General features: G+C 37.5%; 1 protein-coding gene across 11 annotated transcripts in view; it reads right to left on the bottom strand.

The window, feature by feature from the left end:
• The window catches only part of LOC119651012 (sex determination protein fruitless), an 852,573-nt gene that overhangs the window by 21,737 nt on the left and 810,148 nt on the right, over window positions 1-20,688 (bottom strand). For 7 of the 11 annotated variants that reach the window (XM_038054303.1, XM_038054308.1, XM_038054309.1 and 4 more), the window contains 2 exons: window positions 18,305-18,490; window positions 15,743-17,360 (listed from right to left, as the gene is read on the bottom strand). In XM_038054303.1, the coding sequence (XP_037910231.1) occupies window positions 16,338-17,360; window positions 18,305-18,490 (1,209 nt within the window). In that variant the 3' untranslated portion in view covers window positions 15,743-16,337. Of the gene's footprint in view, window positions 1-615; window positions 4,789-8,475; window positions 8,612-15,742; window positions 17,361-18,304; window positions 18,491-20,688 lie in introns of those variants that run through there. The other 4 variants (XM_038054311.1, XM_038054314.1, XM_038054310.1 and 1 more) reach the window with 3 other exon arrangements.

Below are 20,688 nucleotides of genomic sequence, written 5' to 3'. Positions count from 1 at the left end.
CTTCGACGTCCAGTGACTATAATGCTTCAGTAGTGGCCGCATTTACTCCTACGGCAGTTAGAATAACTAGGCGAGGAACCAATGGGCAACGGAAGAGCGGCGGCGGACTTGCAAAACCGCACTAGGACTATCTCGCATACCCCCAGAAACGGATAGAATGGCTCGGCGCAGGTACGATAATATCCTTAAAACCGGCACTAACTCAACCAAAATGGAAAAGTTTAACACTCACAGCTAGAGAAAAAAAGTGTATCACTCAAAAAAAAATCATCATCAGCTACGAGACGAAATACATGTCGAATATTAAGAGAGACCTATGTGTGGACGGGGATTAAAAAAGCTACAATGTCAAGGTCAGAAACTCAGTAGGTTGAAACCTAATTATGCCTGACAACCGATCATATACATATTGATCTAATAGAACTTCCTGGATTTAAAGGACTATGATATGGTCTGACAATGGTCGACCGCTTTTCAAGATGTTCGAGAACTATTCGACGGCTTTCTACATTCTACATAGTATATTCATAAGTTCTGTCAGTCGATGCGTATAGCGAGAAATGTTAGTCCGCCGAAAATGGTAACATTGCGCACGGAGAGCACCTAACCGCGTGTAAACGACAACACGATGGAGTTTGGTAACTACGAAAAAAGGATCGCGATTATTATGTTGCACCAATCTGGGAATACGCCGAAAGAGATGCACAGTTTGTTAAAAAAGTTGCCGGTAAACGAACGATTCGTTCTTAGGACATTAGCTCGATATCGCGAAACAGCTGATGTGGTTGACAGGCCGCGGGAGGGGCACTCCGTACGTTGCCCAAATGTCGTGCATGCTGTGCGTGAGCGTCTTCGTCGCAATCCTCTCCGCAAGCAGAAACGAATGTCGGTGGAAATGGGCGTTTCAACTGGAAGTATGAGTCGTATTTTACGAGAAGATCTTGGGCTCGGTGCGTACCGGTGGTGAGTTAGCCATATGTTAACGCCAAAACTGAAGGGAATACGGCGAACTCGGTATGCTGCTGCTACGCAACGATTTCCCGGTAAAAAATATGGCAAAGTTCTATTTTCTGGTGGAAAAATTTATACCATCGAGGAAAAATTCAACCGACAAAATGATCGAGTATGTGCTCACAATTGTTATGAAGCCAAAGAAAATGCTTGGCGAGTCCAACGTCCTATTATGGTATGGTTGGACGTCTCGGCGAGGCCGGCGTCAACACCAATGCGACTGTGTACGAAAAGATGTTCGAGGGTGTAGTCGAGCTATTGAGTGAGAAGCTTTAGTTAGAGGAAATTCGATTTTCCGTTTGTTCCTAAATTTCTTTCAGAGTTCGGACGAATTTATAATTAGTGCTTTATAAACCTACAAAAGGAATACGGTTTCATTATCTTTCATCTTTTGAACAAATAATTGGAAATGGGTAGATACGGCACCCCTGCTACGGTCAGCATTGACAGTTTACTGCGAGGGGTATGACGTTTTATGGAAGAGATCATTGACAAACAGTTGTATAGCGGGTAGGACGCTTCATTTGAGATATGAATTAATGTGCAATTGTTATTGAAGTTAAGTAACAATCATTTCTAATAAATATTTTGTTATCCGGTACACTGGCAGCTGTTTGTCAATTTACACCTCCCGAAAAGATGGCTGTGTGCTATGATGAGACGGAAGGATTTATTTGCGCCATGTTTATCAAAAGCTCACAATGAAAGAGCGGGTGGAGAACGACCAGTGCAGAATATGTGGTTTGGCGTTAGAGATGTTGAACCATTTCATCTCTGGCTGCATCGTTATGGCATCGGTACAATACACGAACAGGCAGAATAAGGTCTAACAAAACCGTACCTACAAGCATGGACTGATCACGGGAACATATCCAGTTTACTGATATGAGCCGGGTGCAACGCATCCATCGACCACGTCCCGAAGGAGCATCGTAAGATCTGGATGATTGCAGAATCATGAAAGCGAATCGATGGACGAAAGGGGTATGAAAAGCTCGAACTCTGATACCGAGCGACATTCCGTGATACTCAGTGTAGTATGTGGTGTGGCAAAAGGGAATTTGCTATTGCGCTGGTCAGAAAAGCGGAAGATGCCGCAGAACACTATGATTTCAGAATTGTATACCGCATCACGAAATAGCTTGAATTTGATCGCAAGTCTTTCGATGGATCTGTGAAGGACGTTAATGGGCGACTTCTTATCCCCGATGAGCCAGTTTGGGCCACTAATGCATTCAAAATGAGTAAAGCCGCTGGAATTGCTGCTGCACTTGCAGTTGTTGCAGATCTGCTACTGTCACCCGTATGTAAAACTTGAGAAGCTGAAACTTTTCCTAGAAAGTGGAAGGAAGGGATCATCGTTCAGATTCCAAAGAAGGGCACCCATTTTGAGTCTGACAATTGACATCTACGTGCTCCCGGCTGTCGCAAAGATAATAGCCGAACTAGCCCTGGAACGCATCAAAGGTCCTCCTGCATTGACCACATCAACACCCTGCGGATCATTTTCGAACAAAGCGCAGAGTTTAGATCTTCGCACCCCTGCTCGTAATAAAGTGAATAGGTAGTGTATCTGGAATGCTCTACGCGGAGGGGCATTCCCGAAAAACGTATAGCTGTTACCAGAACGACATATGATAGAGTGAAATGTCACGTACTGCAACTAGGTAAAATCTCACCGGAATTTGAGGTCGAAAGCGGAGTCCGCCAGAGTTGCATCGTTTCGCCGATATTATTTCTTCTTGTCATCGGTGATATTCTTCCAGCTGTTTTGTCCGGGGGACGTAGAGAAGTTGAATAGAATATGAGACATCTTCCCAAATACCGCGAATGCACTGATGATACCTGTTTCCTCTTTCACTGTGCCATGGACCTTACCCAAATAGCTCTGTATTTTGAAAGAGATATAATGGGTCAATGGCCTTGTCTAAAATCTGGAAATGCAGTTGTCTCAACACTAATGATTAAGTTGAGACTATTCTATGCTAGTGTTCTTTCTGGGTTGCTTTATGAGAATAGCACATGGAAAGTGAACCCCACTGTCACCCGAAGACACCAAGCCTTTGTCAACACCTTTCTGAGTGACATCATCGGAGTATGCTAGCCTGATTTATTACAAGCAAAAAATTTGGTCGGCATACACATATGGCGGTACATCGGAGACGCGAATCCTGCAACAAAGAGCTAGGCTCGCTGGGTGCCTCGGCGACGGCTACTTGGAGCGCAGTATCATGTCGCCTTACAATATTCGACCCCTTGAGCAGACGTTGCTTCTTGGCCGACACGGGCGCTGAAGTGTCGGTTCACCCTGTACCCCGTCCGAATACCTCAATCCTACAAAACTTACGACTGGCTGCCGCGAACTCTTCTCCATACGGTAATAGACAGGAGACGTGAGTCTCAAACTACGCGGAAGATTTTCGTGGCGTTTCGTTCTGGCGGACATTAGCACCCCCATATCAGGCGCAGATTTCCTGTGCCACTATGGGCTGCTGGTGGACCTGCAGAACAAGGCTTTAATAGACCTTGCAAACTTTACTACAGACATTAGGGAAAATTTATACCTGCAAGGACGTCTTCTCAAAAGTGCGTCATCTTTCACCCCAGAAGCTTGCTGTTCCGAAGAAAGAGTTTGATGATTTGATGAAACAGGATACCTTTAAACCTTCCAATAGATGTTGGTCCTCTCCACTTCATTTGCTCCCTAAACCAAGTGGCGAATGAGGGCCTTGTGGAGATTATAGGCGTCTGAATGCTCAGACAGTTTCAGACCGATACCCAGCCGTTCCTCTCATTCTACTATGTAAGATTCATTGGATAATGGGATCTCAGAGTTTAGCAATTTGATAATGTAAAGGAAGACTACTAGCTAAGGATGAGATGTTATTATCTAAGTTACTCCGGCCGTCTTTATAAAAAAGAGATGAACCTTACACTCGACACCAGCATTATGAAAATATAAAGTAAATACTGCAGCGTAATTCAACTAAACTTTAAACATAGATCTGGTATGAAGCCGAGGCATATTGTTACTATCTTTTTTAGATTTTTGACTCGATCTTTTTCTTTATATACATATATTATGTATTTTTGGATGAATTAAATTATGATGATAAAAAAAGCGAAGAAATTATAGTTTTAAACCTATAGATTTTCTCTAATCAACAACTTTTTTTTGGTTTCTTTTGTATATATTAATAGACCTATGTTTTATAAATACTTTTTTGGTTTAGTTTACAACATAGAAAATCGATCACATATGTACATAATGGCTAAAGAATCTATCCTTAATATCAGCATGTTTGATTTTACAATGGGCTTTCATATTGTCGCGGCGGGTAAACTTTTGACCGCACACCGGACATTCATGACTTTGGGGTCGATGAATGTTGGCATGATGCCATCTATTAGATACAATCTTATTACAACTCACACAACGATATAGAGTTGGTAAATGACCGGGAAGCTGAACGAAAAGCGTAGAATAATCGATGTTATGATCACGCCGATTAACCGATGATGTTGATGTATTCGATGATGAATGATGTGGTGAATGGTGGGATTGCTGTTGGGACTGATGATGCTGTTGAGACATATGCTGTTGTGGTGATCCTGGCATCGTCATTGATCCCGCTGAAGAGGTTCCACCAGGGGCTGTTGGAGCCAATATATGATTCCCATTTAGTATTCCTTTTGATTCCATGTGTCCAAGATTTAAAAGATGGTGACTTGGGCGTGACGCTATCATTGATTGATGCAAATGTTTGCTGCATTCACCTGTAATCAATACAGGGAATAATGGCGTCACACCAATCCGCCTCACCATGTTTTATATAGGTTTTTTTTTTTCGTTTATTAGCAGGGCAGGAAGGGATTGTTGTTTGGCGCATCATCATTATATTTTCAACAGTTGTAGGTATGTTCGTATGGGGCTAAATAGGATCTCGTTTTTGATGTGTGATAATAATATGCCACTCATTCCTTTGGTTTTTTTTTTCTCTGAGGTATACTTCAGTTCTTAGGTTTCTATAACATATTTAGCGAAAACAACCCAAAAATATATGCCTCTAGGATATTTTCAGGGGAATTAAAAATCACTTCTGTTAAATATTTATACTAAATGAAGGCTGCTACAAACTAGCACTTTCACAAACACAAAATATATACAGAAGGGTCTAACTGAAGAAAGCTATTTCAAGCTAAAATGCTTCTAAATTGTTGTTTTCACCCGTAAATTATAAATATATGGAAAAACTAAATGTGCAATGGCTTCATCAATATATATATATATAAAAAAAATCAAAATAAAAGTCAAATCACTCAAAAATTCAACGGAAATATTTAAAACTGCAGCCTAAGAACACTCTACTATTTAAAAAAAAAAACTCACAAATATTTTTGGGTCGTCTTATTTACGCATATATTTTTTTTCATGATATTTGTTGAAAACTGCGATTATTAACAATTGCTAAGGATTCACTTGAATAGATTTGCATAACAAATTTATTATTATTATTTTTAATATTTTTATTTTTAAATGTTAGCTAACAAATGTTTATTTTAAGATTTTCAATAATTTTCGTAATTTGTTTTAATTTCAAAAAAATTCATTCGCATTTAGTTTTCCTTTCTGTTGCGATAAATTTCATCAATCTTATACAAAATATATACGTTAAATAACTAGGTATATATGTATCATAGGTAACTATAACAACAGACATCTACATTGTAATTTATGTATATAAATTTTTCATAATTCAACTAGTGGTTCATCTAATACAAACGCAAGGCAAAAAAAATAAATAAATCATGAAATAAAAATAAAACTCACGAGAAAAACTTAAATAGATTTTCATTGATTGTGCTAATTAATAATATACGGTTTGAATTTAAAATAAAAATTAATAAAAAAAAATAATTCATTTAGCATTATTGCAATCGTTTTCGAGAAAGTAAAATGGAAATAAAAGCCAAACTTAAGGAACCGCAAAATAATGTAAGGATTCAAAATTTACTGTATAAGCGTTTCTTTTTTAAAACGATGTTAACTTATAATTTATCGATGTACTTTCCATTTAATCGGAATAGTTAGAAATAATTTCTCTCGTAGTGTGGCGAATCAATGTCGTAAAGCACGCATCAACTAGGAATATGGTTTCAAAATATAAAAATTTCGCAGCTTTGACCGTTGCAATCTTCGATGTGTTAGCAAAGATTATCATATTTTTCCAATTATAATTGGATTGTGTGTATGAGGGTTACCTGGGCGGTAGATTAAATATTCTAATGCATTGCATTGAAAGTTGTAAGGGTAACCTTCTAACGAGTTTGTGCTACGTTTGCACGATTGTATCCACCCCCTCTACAAGATTATATAAAAAGTATATTTGCCGTTTGAGTCTAAACTTTGAGACGACTGTAGATAGTAGAAAACTTGAACGAAAAATGGAGGGACCCTATATGGTTTCAAACTAGTTTCTTGGGCTTAGGAGAAGAATTAAGATACTCTAATTCAAAATAAAAGAAGAGAAGACCTTTCAAGCCGCACCCATTTCAACTGCCTACAATAACGTCAATCGGAAGAAAACTGCTATTATTACAATTATATATATATATTACATAAAAAATTGCAACATCAAAGTTATTTCGAAAAGATGACAAAGTAAGAAAAAAAAATAAATAAGATAATTTGATTGGAAACCGTTTATCTATTATTTATGCACATTTTCCCTCTATATGATTTGAAATTTTCAAAGGAGAAAAATGCCATGATTGCCTTGGCGTGAAGGAATCAATAATAGAATCTTATACTTAAAACAGTTCCAATGACAGCACAGAAATCTCATTTCATAATAATATCTATATCTTGCAAGGATAATCTTTAAAAAGGCGAAAAATTTATTGGTTGGGCATAATTTCTGATTGAAGCTTGAAAATAATGGACAGAAATCATATCGTTCTCCTGCACAAAACTGATTTGAAATGATTTTCCCTAGAATATAACCTCTTTTATATTTCATCCTATGTTTAGATGAAAACTGTTTTCTATGCTATTTTTCGAGTTCCTAAATATTATATGAAATATATTTTTCCTTTTTTTTTTAAATAAATATATTTCGTATCAGTAAATCTAACCAGGGTGAATAATTATGATAATAAATAGAATTAATTTACAACGAAAACAGAATAATTTAAATAAAATTTTACCAACCAAATTTGTAATGATAGAAAGTAGAAGAGAAAAATAAATTAAGATCATAAAAATACAACCCCTAACTAATCAGATTATACAGTTTCAGTATATATAATAAAAAAAAAGTTTGTACATGCAGCATGCACATTCTCGCATTTTAAAGAAAAAACAAAGGAGATGTGTTGATCCGTTTCAATATTATTCACTTTTATCATTTATGTCCGTTCTGATCATTATAAAGGTATATGATTCAATGGTAAATTATTGAGGGTTAATTTCGATTAATAAATATTATAATTTCTACTTAAATTGTTTTTTTTTTGTCTTTTTTTGAATAGCAACTATGAAATTATTAGCATTTTATTTATCAAGGGTACATTTAGGTTGTTTGAATATTCATCTTGATTTCGTGCGTTCGCGAATTTTTTTTTTCATGATTATTAGAAAGTAGATGCATGCAGTAAATGTCAAATATAAATATTGATAGTCGAAACCACCCCATTTACTAGTTATTATTATCACTGTTCCTCTGTTTTTCTTCTATCAAATTCTTTCATTTTATTGCCTTTGATATATACATTTGTTCAAAAAGGGAAAATTAAAAAACACAAAAATAATCAAAGAATGAAGTCTAAAAACAAAATAACAGTACTGAAAATGATAAAAACTGGCGGAAGACGTTTGATCAACCCAAACAAAGTTATAAACAAACAGCATATATATATTTGTAAGCTAATCAGGGAAATAAGTAATTTTTTTTTAAATATTTTTTCAATAAACTGTATTCAAAGAATTTAGACTCCAAGTTATATTCTCGTTTGATTTAAATCTGATTAGCAACATTTATTTCATTTATAAGCAAAATTATAAACTACTATTTATTATAGAAAAAATTTCAGAAAAACTTGCTGAAATTTCCTCTACAAACAGCTATTGTATCTATAATATTTCCAAGAAAACTGTAATCTATTTAATGCTCTGCAAAATTCATACTTGAATTTGTTACTTTGGTGGTAATGATTAAACTTCATATTAGCATAAATAAATAGCATTGAGTGAGGCACTTTAAAGATACAATTGCAGTAAATAAATACAAGTGGCATTTTTTTTTGAGCATCAGACATCAATGCGATTTATTTTCTGAACTGAATGAGATATAATTTTCTATTTATTTCTTGTTTTTTTGTTTTTTTTGGTTAGGAAAACAAACTAAAGGAGTGTTAAATATACGTAGATTTTGAAAGAAGAGTAGGAGTAGGTTTTGTACTTACCGTCTATGTTGTCTGACTGATCAAGTTGTAATTGCTGTTTACTGTCTGAATTATCATCGCGTGTATCATTTGATGAAAGGCCATGTGATGATAAAATGCTTGACATATCTTCAGGATGTAATTTCATTGATCCGGGCTTTATGGGGAAAATTTAAATAATATTTAGTATGTTTGTGATTGCATTTTTACTGAAGTCAGGAAGCTCGGTAATTTTAATTAATTATTAATTAATTAAAATATTATCAATTAATTGAAATATAGTTGTGATGCTCTAAATACTCTTTAAAAGTTTCAAAAAAAAAAAAAAATGAGGAATGTAAAACATGTTCATATTCATTTTCTTGTCTTGTCTTCTTCTATGCTGCATGAAAATTGTATTAAAATGGTAAAAGTTGTAAGTTGTCTATATAATATCAGATTACTCTGCCTCTCTTTTACTTTTTCATCTATAAGTGTATGCTAAAAGAAATAGAGCTGGAATAGATTAAATCTTGAGTTGCCAAATTTACTTTCCTTTTGATGGGGTTGTTTCTTAAGAGCAATATCTTAAGAAGGTCAAAGGGTAGGATTGGTATTCACGATGGAGCATAAAACGGGGGGAAATGCCTGCTAAACCAACACCAACAGCTCTACTACCAAACCCTATCTCCACCTTCACGTGGTGACCGCTGGCAACTCTTTTTTAACGAAAGGCTGCAGACGCAGAAGGATGAAGGCGAGTCTCCCGCGCCTAAAAACGGGACAAATTGTACCAACTGGTCCTTCAGGTTCGGGGTTGCCTTATTAAGGCAGGCGTAGACCGGATACTGGTTGTTGCGCCGTTGCTGATGATGAAAATGAGATACGATCTCAGCAGCTGCAAAAAGATTTCTCGTTTTGTTGACCTCAACATTTTTGTTCAGTCTATGAGTATACCTGAGTCCATCATTCATCTGATAGCAGACCGGATCAATTTGAGAGAAGCTTTCTCCCACTGATTGGCAGCCCAAAGCGAATGGTCCGTAGATCAGAAACAGTGGGAAAGAGTTTCTCCCCGATTGGCCCTGTTCTTTCAAAAATTTAGATTAGCCTCGTCCGCCTTTGGGCTGAAATTAGTAGATGGTTTTTGTCATGTACAAGACCCGGTCACTATTTCAATTACGCTGCTTTCACAGCAGAAGTGAGGCAGCGTCTGATGAGATGCCTCTGTCCTGGACGAAACCGTAAGTCGACTATATTTTTTATAAGCTTCGATGCCAGCCGAAAGTGAGGGGTCCGTGGACCAGAAACAGTGGTAGAAATTATGTTTGCATTAGAATTGACAATCACATAATCACTTCCAAGCTGGTCATCAAATGCTTGGGAATGATGGCAGACATGTTTTAAACAATACGTGCAATATGGTTGTGAGTATGGCTCTGGTAAAAATGATGTTGAACTTGGGAGGACCGCGGTATGACTTTGTGCAGACTCAATTTGGAGTAGAGCACTTCAAATATCATGCAGTGCGTATAAACTGAGTGTGGTCTATAGAAGAACAACTGTAAGAGTGTCTTTTGCATTCGGAACCGTCTCAGATAAGGCAATATTCGTCATCTCAGGAATGATGCCGGTTGACATCGTGGCGGATTAGGGGACGAGCATATACAATGTGATGTCAATATCTTCTCTACGCAAAAAAGAACGTCAGAAGGTACATCTGTTATAAATGGCAGAAATGTTAATAGCGCTCAGCGCCAGTGAAGTACTGGTTGGGTTAATCATAATTTGACCCAGGCATGGAGTATACCGCCAATGTCTGATTTTGCAAACAGCAATGGATTTGCAGAAGACCATAAGCATGTATTTATCCATTGTCTGGGGATCAATGAGAGGAAAAACCTAGAGGAAATTCCGCGTGAAGCGGCGCGCTTTTTCTTGAAAATGTGGTGCAGAGAATGCTGGTATGGAATACAATCACCTCCATGATTGTATCTACCCATCGTATACTTCGTAAGGTGGAGGAGACTAGCAAAAGGCGATTACGAATATCGTAGATAGAAAAAATAAAATCAAGCTAGATTGAGCTAACTCCGCCCCGTGATGGAATATCTTATGGTAGTTCCACGAGGTAACACTGGCGTGTCTGAGCTAGGGTTTTTGACGATTTCCACTACTTTAACAATAAAGAAAAGCTATTCGAAGAGGCAGTAAACCGATTTTAATAAGATTTTGGTTTATACAAAACCTTAAAAGCGGACTTCGGCGGTAACCAAAAAGAAAGGTGGTGGATTAGTTTACACAATCTAAGAAATATTGCTGCGAAATGAAGCTGGCGAGCTGCATTCAAATTATACCACATATAGCGCACCGGAAAAGAGTTTCCCAATCTTCCAATCTTTTTTAATTAATCTCAACAGGAAAACCCACTTTGGAAAGAGCAAATTAAGGCATACTATTTGAGATCCTGTCAGATTTTAGGACACGAAGAACGAATAGATAGACGGATTCAGGCTTAGCGCGAACCGTACATAGCGAAAAAGAGAAATTTGGTTCTCCAGTAGAATTACTCCTACCTAATCCCAAAACTTAGATTATTCTCGGCCGGCTTAGGCCGTAATTTATTAACGTTTTGTGCATTGAATATAATTCATACTAATGTCATGTTTATGAATTGTATATAAGGGAGTAAACAACACCCGGTAATCACTTCGTTCACGCTGCCCTTAGGGCGGAGGTGAGGCAGCGTCTGATGAGTTGTCTATACCCTGCACGAAACCAGAAGTTATCTATATTTTTTGAATAATCCCCTCAGGATTTTACTATAATGAGGTCAATTCTTTAAAATTTGAAAACTTTACTTTTAATATGTAATTTTGTATCCATATCTTCTTTCACATCGCAAAATCAATGGATAAGCGACGTCCATCCATCCCCCCGGAATTGCAATTAATGGGGAATATATCTATCATCGCCTTTTGTCCTCTAATTTTCTAACTTCATCATTGCAAAGTAGAGATTCGGGTCTTGTCAATCGTAAGACTTGAGAAATCGTCGAATGCCTTGATGATGTAAAGATCATTGGATGTAGAAATTTCTACAGGAATAAATACAAAGCTGACGGAGGCATCAAATGCTGGCTTGACAGGGGTCAAAAGGATTCGCCTAGCGACCGGAGATAGGCTTTTATGGTACGCGTGCGTCAGCGGAGGGGTTGGCTCCTTAAGGCTTTTAAATGCACTTTCAGCTGAATTTGATATGAAGATTCATCAAGTAGACATCATCACGGCCTATCTCAATTAACTTATGGACACGAATGTGTACATTGGAAACATGAAATTTGTGTGAATCACATGGGACAAACAGCTAGCGCAAAACGGGTGGAAGGAAAAAAATGATTTTATATTTGGTCGGTGGCAAGGATGTCTCCACGTTCGTTAATGCTTTCACGAGCTGTACAAGGCACGGCGACAAAGACTGAAAGGTTGCATGTCACTCTGTAAGGATTAGTATTTGCACCGATCGACATCGACTTTGGATCTTCCTGCTGCTCTATCGAAGCTTTTTCAATCAAGGAAGTCGGGAAAATCAGGTTCTCGGGCCATAGCGGCCGGTCATACTTCGATATTTACTAAGAAAATTTGAAATTAGCCACTGAGAAGCATTTCGCATCAGAGACCGACCTCGTGGAAAAGGGCGACGGAGGCGCTTACATGGTGGGCATTCTGATCTGAGACAAGAGAGAGGGAGACACGACAGACTTGAATACACAGCCACATACCCCTTATCAAAATATTAAAATCGGTCTGCCTCTCTGTTTGGTGCTCAGAGGTGGCGGCGAAGAAGATGAGGCGGCAACCCTATCGGCCAAACCAAAACCAAGTGGCCGAGGAGAACCTCTATAGTGGTGGCACCGGGAGACGCTGTAATCACTTTGGTTCGCCGGCCGTGATTCAGTAGGCGAATGCTCCAAAGGCCTAATCAGGGCAATCAGACCCGAGTCTGCACGGGGACTCATCTGAAGTGGCAAATTGGTCACGAAACCTTACCAGGGGTATACTGGTACCATGGGAACCGGAAAAGCCCCTGGACTCACATACTTCGGGTGAACTCCTGTTGTATGTAAGGACAGCTCGGTTATTTGCGGTTGGTCCCCCTAGTGGGAGTTTCATGGTGGTTGTGGTTATGCTCAAGCGAGAAGAGACCTTCGGGCCTCGACGTGGTGTTGCGTATCAACACGGGTGCCGTACTCCATAGTTCGGTAGAGATTTAGGTAATTCTTGCATCCACCAGTATGAATGCTAAGCCATGCACTTGGTATAGACTGGTACCGTTGTTGCTTGTCTCAGCGGGGCTCTGATTGTGGTCACAAAATCAATCCGTGTCTGAAGAGGACCGTAGGATTAAGTCTCACGACAGGTGCGTAAAACACCATGGGCTTCACTGCCTCTCTGTCTGTCTGTCTGTCATACAAAGAATGCCCAGAAAATTAATACAATAAGATGCATATGTTCACATTACAAATCACGTCTAAATGGAACCATCGTACATACAAACGTTTCATACCTGAACTGTCCGGTGCCCGGATTCCGGCTTATTTATTAATCAATCATATCCGGTTAACAAAAGATACTACTCATTTTGAAGGTTTTGTGTTGTCTGTCTGTCCATTCGTCCGTCTGTTTGTCTATCTGTCACACCTATTATCTTATAAACAGTAACTTCTATTTATACGAAATTTAGTAGAAAGGTCATTGCCTACAGTGAGTAACACAATTCCACGTTGAGTTTAAGGGAGGTCCCTATAGATGCAAAAGGATAAAGATGTAATTTTTTTTCACCGTGTGAATGGAGTGAATGGTCTTATAAACTAAATGCATAACTATTATGATGTAGGTACAAATGGAACAAATGAATCTGACTTTGTTTGGTTACCCTCAATATATACATATCGCTATCGTCAGCAGATAACTTGATAGACGCCCTCGATGTTTTGCCCGTTAATGTAGATTAGAAGAGTGCAATAATCCGTCAGATTAAGAACTTTGTTAGTTCGACTCTATTTGTCACCTCTTCCAAATCCGGAGCCATTTGGTCAAGGTCCATGACGTGAGCGAGAAAACATTTGCCATAGTGGAGATATCTGAAAAAAGATGTCATGGTCTTTTGAAGACTTACACTTCCTGGGGCAAGGCAGCATGGAGAACGTCACTGACAACAAAAATCGGCAATAAAATGCTTGTGGGACACCGCTTGGAACTTCGAATACCATTGAAATTTTGCTTCGATGCAGCACATGATAGGTAAACGAAGTTACAAAAAACTTCCTTCAAAATTTCGTAAAATTTTGCGAATTCCATCTGATCTGGACGAAACCGCACGTCATCTAATTTTACAAACTGGATGCTAGTCCAATGCTGAGGGGTCCATGGAAGCAGTCGAAGTAAGTTGCTTCGTCGAATGCTGAAAGGTTCATGACAGCAGTGGAAGTAAGTTTCTTCGTAACTGGTCCTCCAAATTTCTTAACAAAACTTTCAAATCTGTTTCTTGTTACTCACACGCCCACAGGTGTCTTTTTTGCCGCCATTTAAGCATGTTGAAAAGGGGCCTTCGCAGAATTTGCCAATGCGTTCAACCCTCGTATATCCAAAAAGTATAACATGGAAAGCTACTTCCATGGTTTGGAAGGGTAACATTTCTCCAGATTATCATTGTCACTGCGGCTAGTTTAACGTTCGATTTCGATTGTGGAAAGATCTAATTCTTGGCAAAGTTCAGCAGGATTTCAGTCTCGCAGCTTTTATTAACACATTGCGTTCAATTTCAATGATGGCAGTGATGTTGAGATTTTCGATTATTTGATGAAAGTGAAGCGGAATCAAAGTTAATTTTTTTCCTTTCTCTTGGAGAATTCTTTCAGCCATGATTAGAAAGTGCTTCTTTACAACAAATAAATTGCATAGGAATAAACTAGTTGGGGTTTTAACGATATTGACATACTGTTTGATTTGAGCAGGAATTCGATTCCTCGAAGAGGCTCTTAACACTTTTGAGGAGATTTAAACACCCGTTGAAGTCCCGTTTAACTTTTTATAAGGTTTATTAAAGTCCCCTCTTTAGATGATTTTGTCTTGACGATCATGTGTTTAGGGGCCAAAAAGAAAGGAATTTTCGGTAGTAGTAATTCCCAAAAACATGTAATATCTGGCTTGAAGGAATCTCATAATTTCTGAGGAGAACGGAACATAGCACAGGCAGAAGGTTTTAGCATTTTAGAAGATGATACTCTGGTAAGCGAATCGATCATAACAAAAGACATGGGCGAAATATATGCACAAAATTAGTATTATATAATTTTTTAAATAGAAGTGTTTTGCTCCTTTTTATTTATACTTGAACAAAGATGTTATATTTGAACAAGGATGTTATATTTGAAGTTTTCTTAAAAAAAATTTAGTAAATTAACTTTAATTTTTAATTGTTTTAATGTATTATTTATTATTATTACTTTTTTAATTAATTAATCTAGATGAATCCTTAGTGGTATTCGGAATAGTAAATAAAAAAATAAAATTAGAAATTATATTTAAAATCATCTTTTTAAGGAAACTTCATAAGGTTTAGACGAAAGGGAGACCAATTAAATTTGTTTGTTTGTTGTTGATTTGTAGGAAGTGATAATACTTTTGAATTATCGATTAAAAAAATCTACATCAGATTAAAGAAAAAGAATTATGATTGCTAACAAAACGTTGGACGCCGATTGAATAATATCGTCGGGTTGTGCGTAAAAAAATATTATTAATTTAATAACACATTATTAAATTTAATCATTAAGTTCTGAGCACAGCTTGCCCAACTGTCCATAGTGTCGAGTGAATAATAGTTTTTGATATTTGATAATAGTATTTGCGAATTGTGAAGTTTTGAATTTCCAAATGGATCGAAATGAGTTTTGCGAGAGGCAGCAGAAGTATATCTGAAGAAAAAATAAACTTTCTAAAGAGATTTATGAGGAAGGGTTGTCATCAACCTGATACAAATAGGATGGTTTGACCAAGTGTTAAACACTAAAACCATTTTGTTTTCGGATTGGGTTAAGGGTCACAGGAAATCATGTGAGGATAAAAAAGAAACCGGTGTTGATACTAATTAGTAAGAAACATTTCGTTCTTTTATGCTTCTTGTAACATTAGATGAAAATTTCGAAAGATTTGTTTGAATATTAATAATATACACATTAATCTTATAACCTGCAACTTTTCAAAAAATGCGTTTGAAATCACATTTCCCCTTGAGATGGCATTAAAGTTATTTATTATCGAAATAAAAAATATTAGTAAGAAACGAATAATTCCAAATGTAATAAGATAAAGTTTTACTTCATTTGATCATAAAAAAAAAAAAATAAAATAAAATATAATATTTAATCATTCCCCTTAAAATGTATTATAAAACGTAATAATATTCATAATTGTATTTATAGGAATACAAGGGAGATTACAAATTTCTAATATTGTTTACTATGCAAGGCGTTGTTTTAAATTTAGCAAAACGTTCATTATTAATTTCAACTTTTGTATTATATTAAAAATCAATTGTCACGAAATCTAGCCCTTTTACATACATATCTTATGAACTATGTATCTCATATTTTTAAGTAATTTTGTAACTTTTAGTTGTCTAGTTTACAGTATTATTTAAACAAATGCGTCAACTAAAAAAAAAAATTCAACAATGAACATTTACTTCCCTAATATACTTCTATCTTTTTACCTACACTCAATAGGAATTTGAGAGCACTTATCTTAGATTGACTGAATCCTATTATTATACAGTAACTATAAACATGCAATTATACATCATAAGGTGCGATTTATTAGTAACCAATAAGTTGGTCTTCTTCAAGTGTTTCCTTTAGATTCTTCCCCGATAATATCGGCTGGTGTCCTGCTTTCTGTTGTTTGCGTTGTAGAGGGAGGCATTGCTGAAATATTAGGTGAATCCTGCACACTTGGAGACGAAACAGTAGATGCGCTACTGATTTCCATTTTGGTTAAAGGTGGTTCTACTTGCTGACTATGACCTGCAAGTGATATTGTCAGCGCTGATTCGGATGGTTCTGCCTGAGGTTTGCTGGTGGACACTTGAAGTTGCTGCTGCTGATCGAGCAGTTCTCTATCATGGCATAGTCTGTGGGATTTGCACTTATTATGGTGGTTCACGATCTCTAATCGGAAGTTAGAATTTCCCTCTACAAAGGATGTGCGGATATCTGGTATCTCGTTTGACCACCGTCTGCAGTATGTACAGTACATTGTGTTGCTTGTTTCGTCATATTTTAGCCATTCGAATTGATCGAGCCAATTTGCGCGGAATCTCCCTGTTTTCCGTGTTGTTGGAGCAACGTTCCCACCTGCGGATTGATGGTAGCCGTAAACAGAAACTTGGGATGGACCTCGTGAGTTTGGGGATTGGATAACACTTTCATGACGATGGGGCTCGCTCTGATACTTTCCAACCGGGGAGATACGAATCGATTCATTTGAACTCACTAGATATCTGTGAAGAGCACTCTCAGTGTTTCCAACCAGACTTAGTCCAACACCCCCATGCTCAGGGGGTATCCAAGTTTTTATATGTTTCTGTATGGAAGAGAGATGTTGCTGTTGCTGGTGGATTTGATGTAATTGTTTCTCAATTTGTTGAATTGGCTGCTGCTGGCGTTGGTGGAGGGGTGGTGGTTGTGTTTGCGCCATTGATGACTGATAATGCTGGGTTTGATGATAGCTACGTGATTGTTGGGGCTGTGGGTGGTGCTGCAAAGAAATTTGCTGATGGGCAACCGATGGTGTGGTAGTTAACATTGTTATTGTTGGTAACATTTGCTCATTATGTTGCCGAGGACTTCCAAACACCACAGTCTTCTATTTGCCATTTGAAACAAAAAAAAATAAAGTAGAGGCAATGAAATATCAAAACATAAAAATAAGAAGGGAAGGACTCGAATTTTCTATCAAATAAGCCTTTGGCTTGTAAATTATATATTTTTCAAAATTATCACTTTAATGCAGTTTGCCAAAAATTTAATAAATTTTTTTTTGTATGAATGAATACCGAAATATATCTTATTTTGAACAAATCGTATGCCTAATATGCATGTCAATATTATTTTGTTTAGATTTTTTCTTTTTCTCGGTCGATTTGTTGTTCGAAGTACCTAAACTGACGATATGTGTTACTTATCATGAAACCGCGCTGTGGAAAACGCACGGTTTCCACACTAACATCTACGGAAATTCACATATGTGTCGGGTGTTTCAGCAATTTCAGACATTATTTTGCATAACATATTCTCCTTCCATTCCTATTTTTATAATTTCATTTTCCATTTCCGAATTTTTCCAAAACAAGTGCAATCAATAATTTATTATCTTATGATTTTCGTATGAAACAATATTGCGATAGTTCCACAATAGATTTTCTCGACTTACTTCCTAGTGAAGATTACCAGCAGGGGACCAATGATTTCAAAGCTTTTTATGTACATTTTTGATATAAATTTTTCTTTTTTTTTTTCGAAATTATCTACTTCATTCACATGAAAACGAAGTACACTTACAAGAAAATGAATATGAACAGCATGAGCAAATACTAACAAAAAAAGGATAAAAGTTATAAATTGGAACCATCGAACCGGTCCAAAGAAAAAACCTTAACAAAATTAAACGGTAATTGAAAACGATTCTGTAGATTATTCAAAAATAATGTTAGATAGGTTTCTTTTTTTTTACAGAATAGATACGAATTTATTTTTAAAATAAGGATATTTGAATTTGAACAGGGAATATGAAAATGTGGTGTTACTTACCGGCAACAATTCTGGCGGTAATGACGAGTGATGCTGCTGTGCATCCATTAACTCTTGTTTAATACTAAGCGATTGACTGAGACTAGCAGCAGCTCCTTGATTTGACAACGGCGAATCACGTCGCACCGGATCTTCCGAATCGGATTTTGGCACGGGACTTGATTTGAAGTTACTATGAGAGGATGCCTAAAATATGTTTCACGTATTAATTACAAAATAATAGTCATAAACATTATTTTAAGATTTAAGGGGATGTTTTGAAATAAAAGGTCTAAAAAATATTCTTTTTTATTGCTGAAATTGGGCCAATTATAAAAAAATTATCCAAAACTTCGCCAGCCGGTAACGCTAAACTACCCTTCAATCCGATCACACAGACTGCAAACTAAAATGATCATCAAATTCGTACTTTTCTCCCAAACTGCACGTAATCGGATGCATTTTGCCTAACGGCTTGATATAGGTAATAGAGAAAATTTTTGCATATTCACATTTGTGAAACCGCCTAATGCGCGCCGTTGTCTGAACTTTTGGTTATTGCTGGACGGCACTATGAACCAGCGGCAAAATTCTGTCAGGACCTGGTATTGTTCCTGCGAGCAATGAATTTCTGGTGCAATGTTCGAGACCTGGATGAACTTGTATTGGAGGCGTGGAAAAATAAAAAAAATTGTGTAAAATAGAGATTGAAGATACAACAGTTCTTATTATGAGCTTTCGCTGCATCAGTGAATTTGGGCACGGTCTCGAGATTTCGGGAAGTTAATACTTATCAGAAAATATTGAACGGCTCTGCCCGGCAACGAAGCTATGTCGAACGGTAAGACGGCGCTTTGCGTTTGCGTATTTTTCTACTTTGCGATTATTCGCAGCTAATTGTTTCAGGTAACTTGTCATCATTTTTAGTGGATCTGGAGTCAAAAATCTGCAAAATTAGACATTTGTCCCATTAGAACCTAACGCGTAATATATGCATATACTATGTGAGAATATTCACGTTCGCGTGATGCAGGCATTCAAAGTCTTGAATTTGAATAGAAACGACAACTTTGACGTATTATAACTTTGATAGTAATAGGTGCGATTTCCACCAAACTTTGCACGATCATGCTCTATGTTATACCCTACACTATTGCGTGGCGCTAGAATGAACTTAAGGGGAGTTTTGAGGGCAATTATTAACTTTAATTGAACAGATATCGGTATGGAGGGTATTTCGGAGCCCATTCACCATATAGTGGAAGCTTCTTGATTTTTTTCAGATTTTTTCGGTTGGATAGTTCCTGCGCACCTTGGGTAAATTCAAACGCAACTCTCTCTCGAATCCAAAATTTTAATCGCGTTATTGATCCAACATGTTCCTACCAAAACTTGATTTGTGCTTATAGGACTAAATTAACCAATGCATATAGCCTAATAGTATTTTAATCTAACACTTGTTGACAGTTCCAGCAGCCTTATGCCGGGCTGTTGTTAGCCGATGTGCGGGGCTTCAGGTCATACGCCTACTGTATCACCGCCAGCAAACCATAGTGAATACAGCGTTTCCTAGTGCCACCCAACAGAGGTTTCCCTATCATTATTTTGGAGTTGACTTAGCAGAGAGGGTTGCTGCCCCCTGCCTCCTTGCCACTCTTCAGCACCTGTTCTTAGGGACAACGGAAGTTTTTGAAGTCTTTTTTCTGCACAACACACGTCTCGGCTGGGAGGTTTCAAGTTCGGGAGAGTGTCACCTCTCCCGAGTGAGGAGGCCCATTATATATCTTATCTGTGTGTCATTTGTTAGAATGCTACAATCACTAAACTTAGGGATGTGTCTATGCTTCAAACTCAACCTCTAATGGAGTTAGTCTGAATCAGAAAATCCTGCTTGGCACGAAACTTCAAATCCACATTTGGCATAGTCACTTGTATTCGCAACTTTGAGTATATGTTCTCCAGCGACATAACTAAAATGTATCGTCGACTTCTCCTGAAACTCGAGGATCAAATTAAGTTGCGGAGTCTGATGCGAAGCATCTCATACAGGAGTATTACCTTAAAACCGTCACTTATGCAATGAACGGCGTAACCTGGCAGGCGATGAAAACACTTCAGAAATTAACCGAGAATGATGCCCTCGATGGCAGTGACAATGACATCGGAGTATGATTTGGAAGGTTGGAGTGAGAAAGCTTCCCCCAAGTAAATGGGCGGCCAAACGGAGAGAAGTGCTGGGGGGCGCCACATAATGCCTATGTAGATCTACAGAAGAAGTTAAAGCTTATCGATTGGGAGGACATCATTATACAATAACCTTTCTCCTGTCGTTTCGAGCATAATGGGATACTATGGTCTAAGTGCTCAGAGGCTCGGTCACTATCCACTTCATTCTCGTGCTGAGG

This window comes from Hermetia illucens, chromosome 3 (assembly GCF_905115235.1).
Source record: "Hermetia illucens chromosome 3, iHerIll2.2.curated.20191125, whole genome shotgun sequence".
Classification (NCBI taxonomy): Eukaryota; Metazoa; Arthropoda; class Insecta; order Diptera; family Stratiomyidae; genus Hermetia; species Hermetia illucens.
Note: the sequence above shows the minus strand (reverse complement) of the source record. Positions and strands in the feature narration are given on the sequence as shown.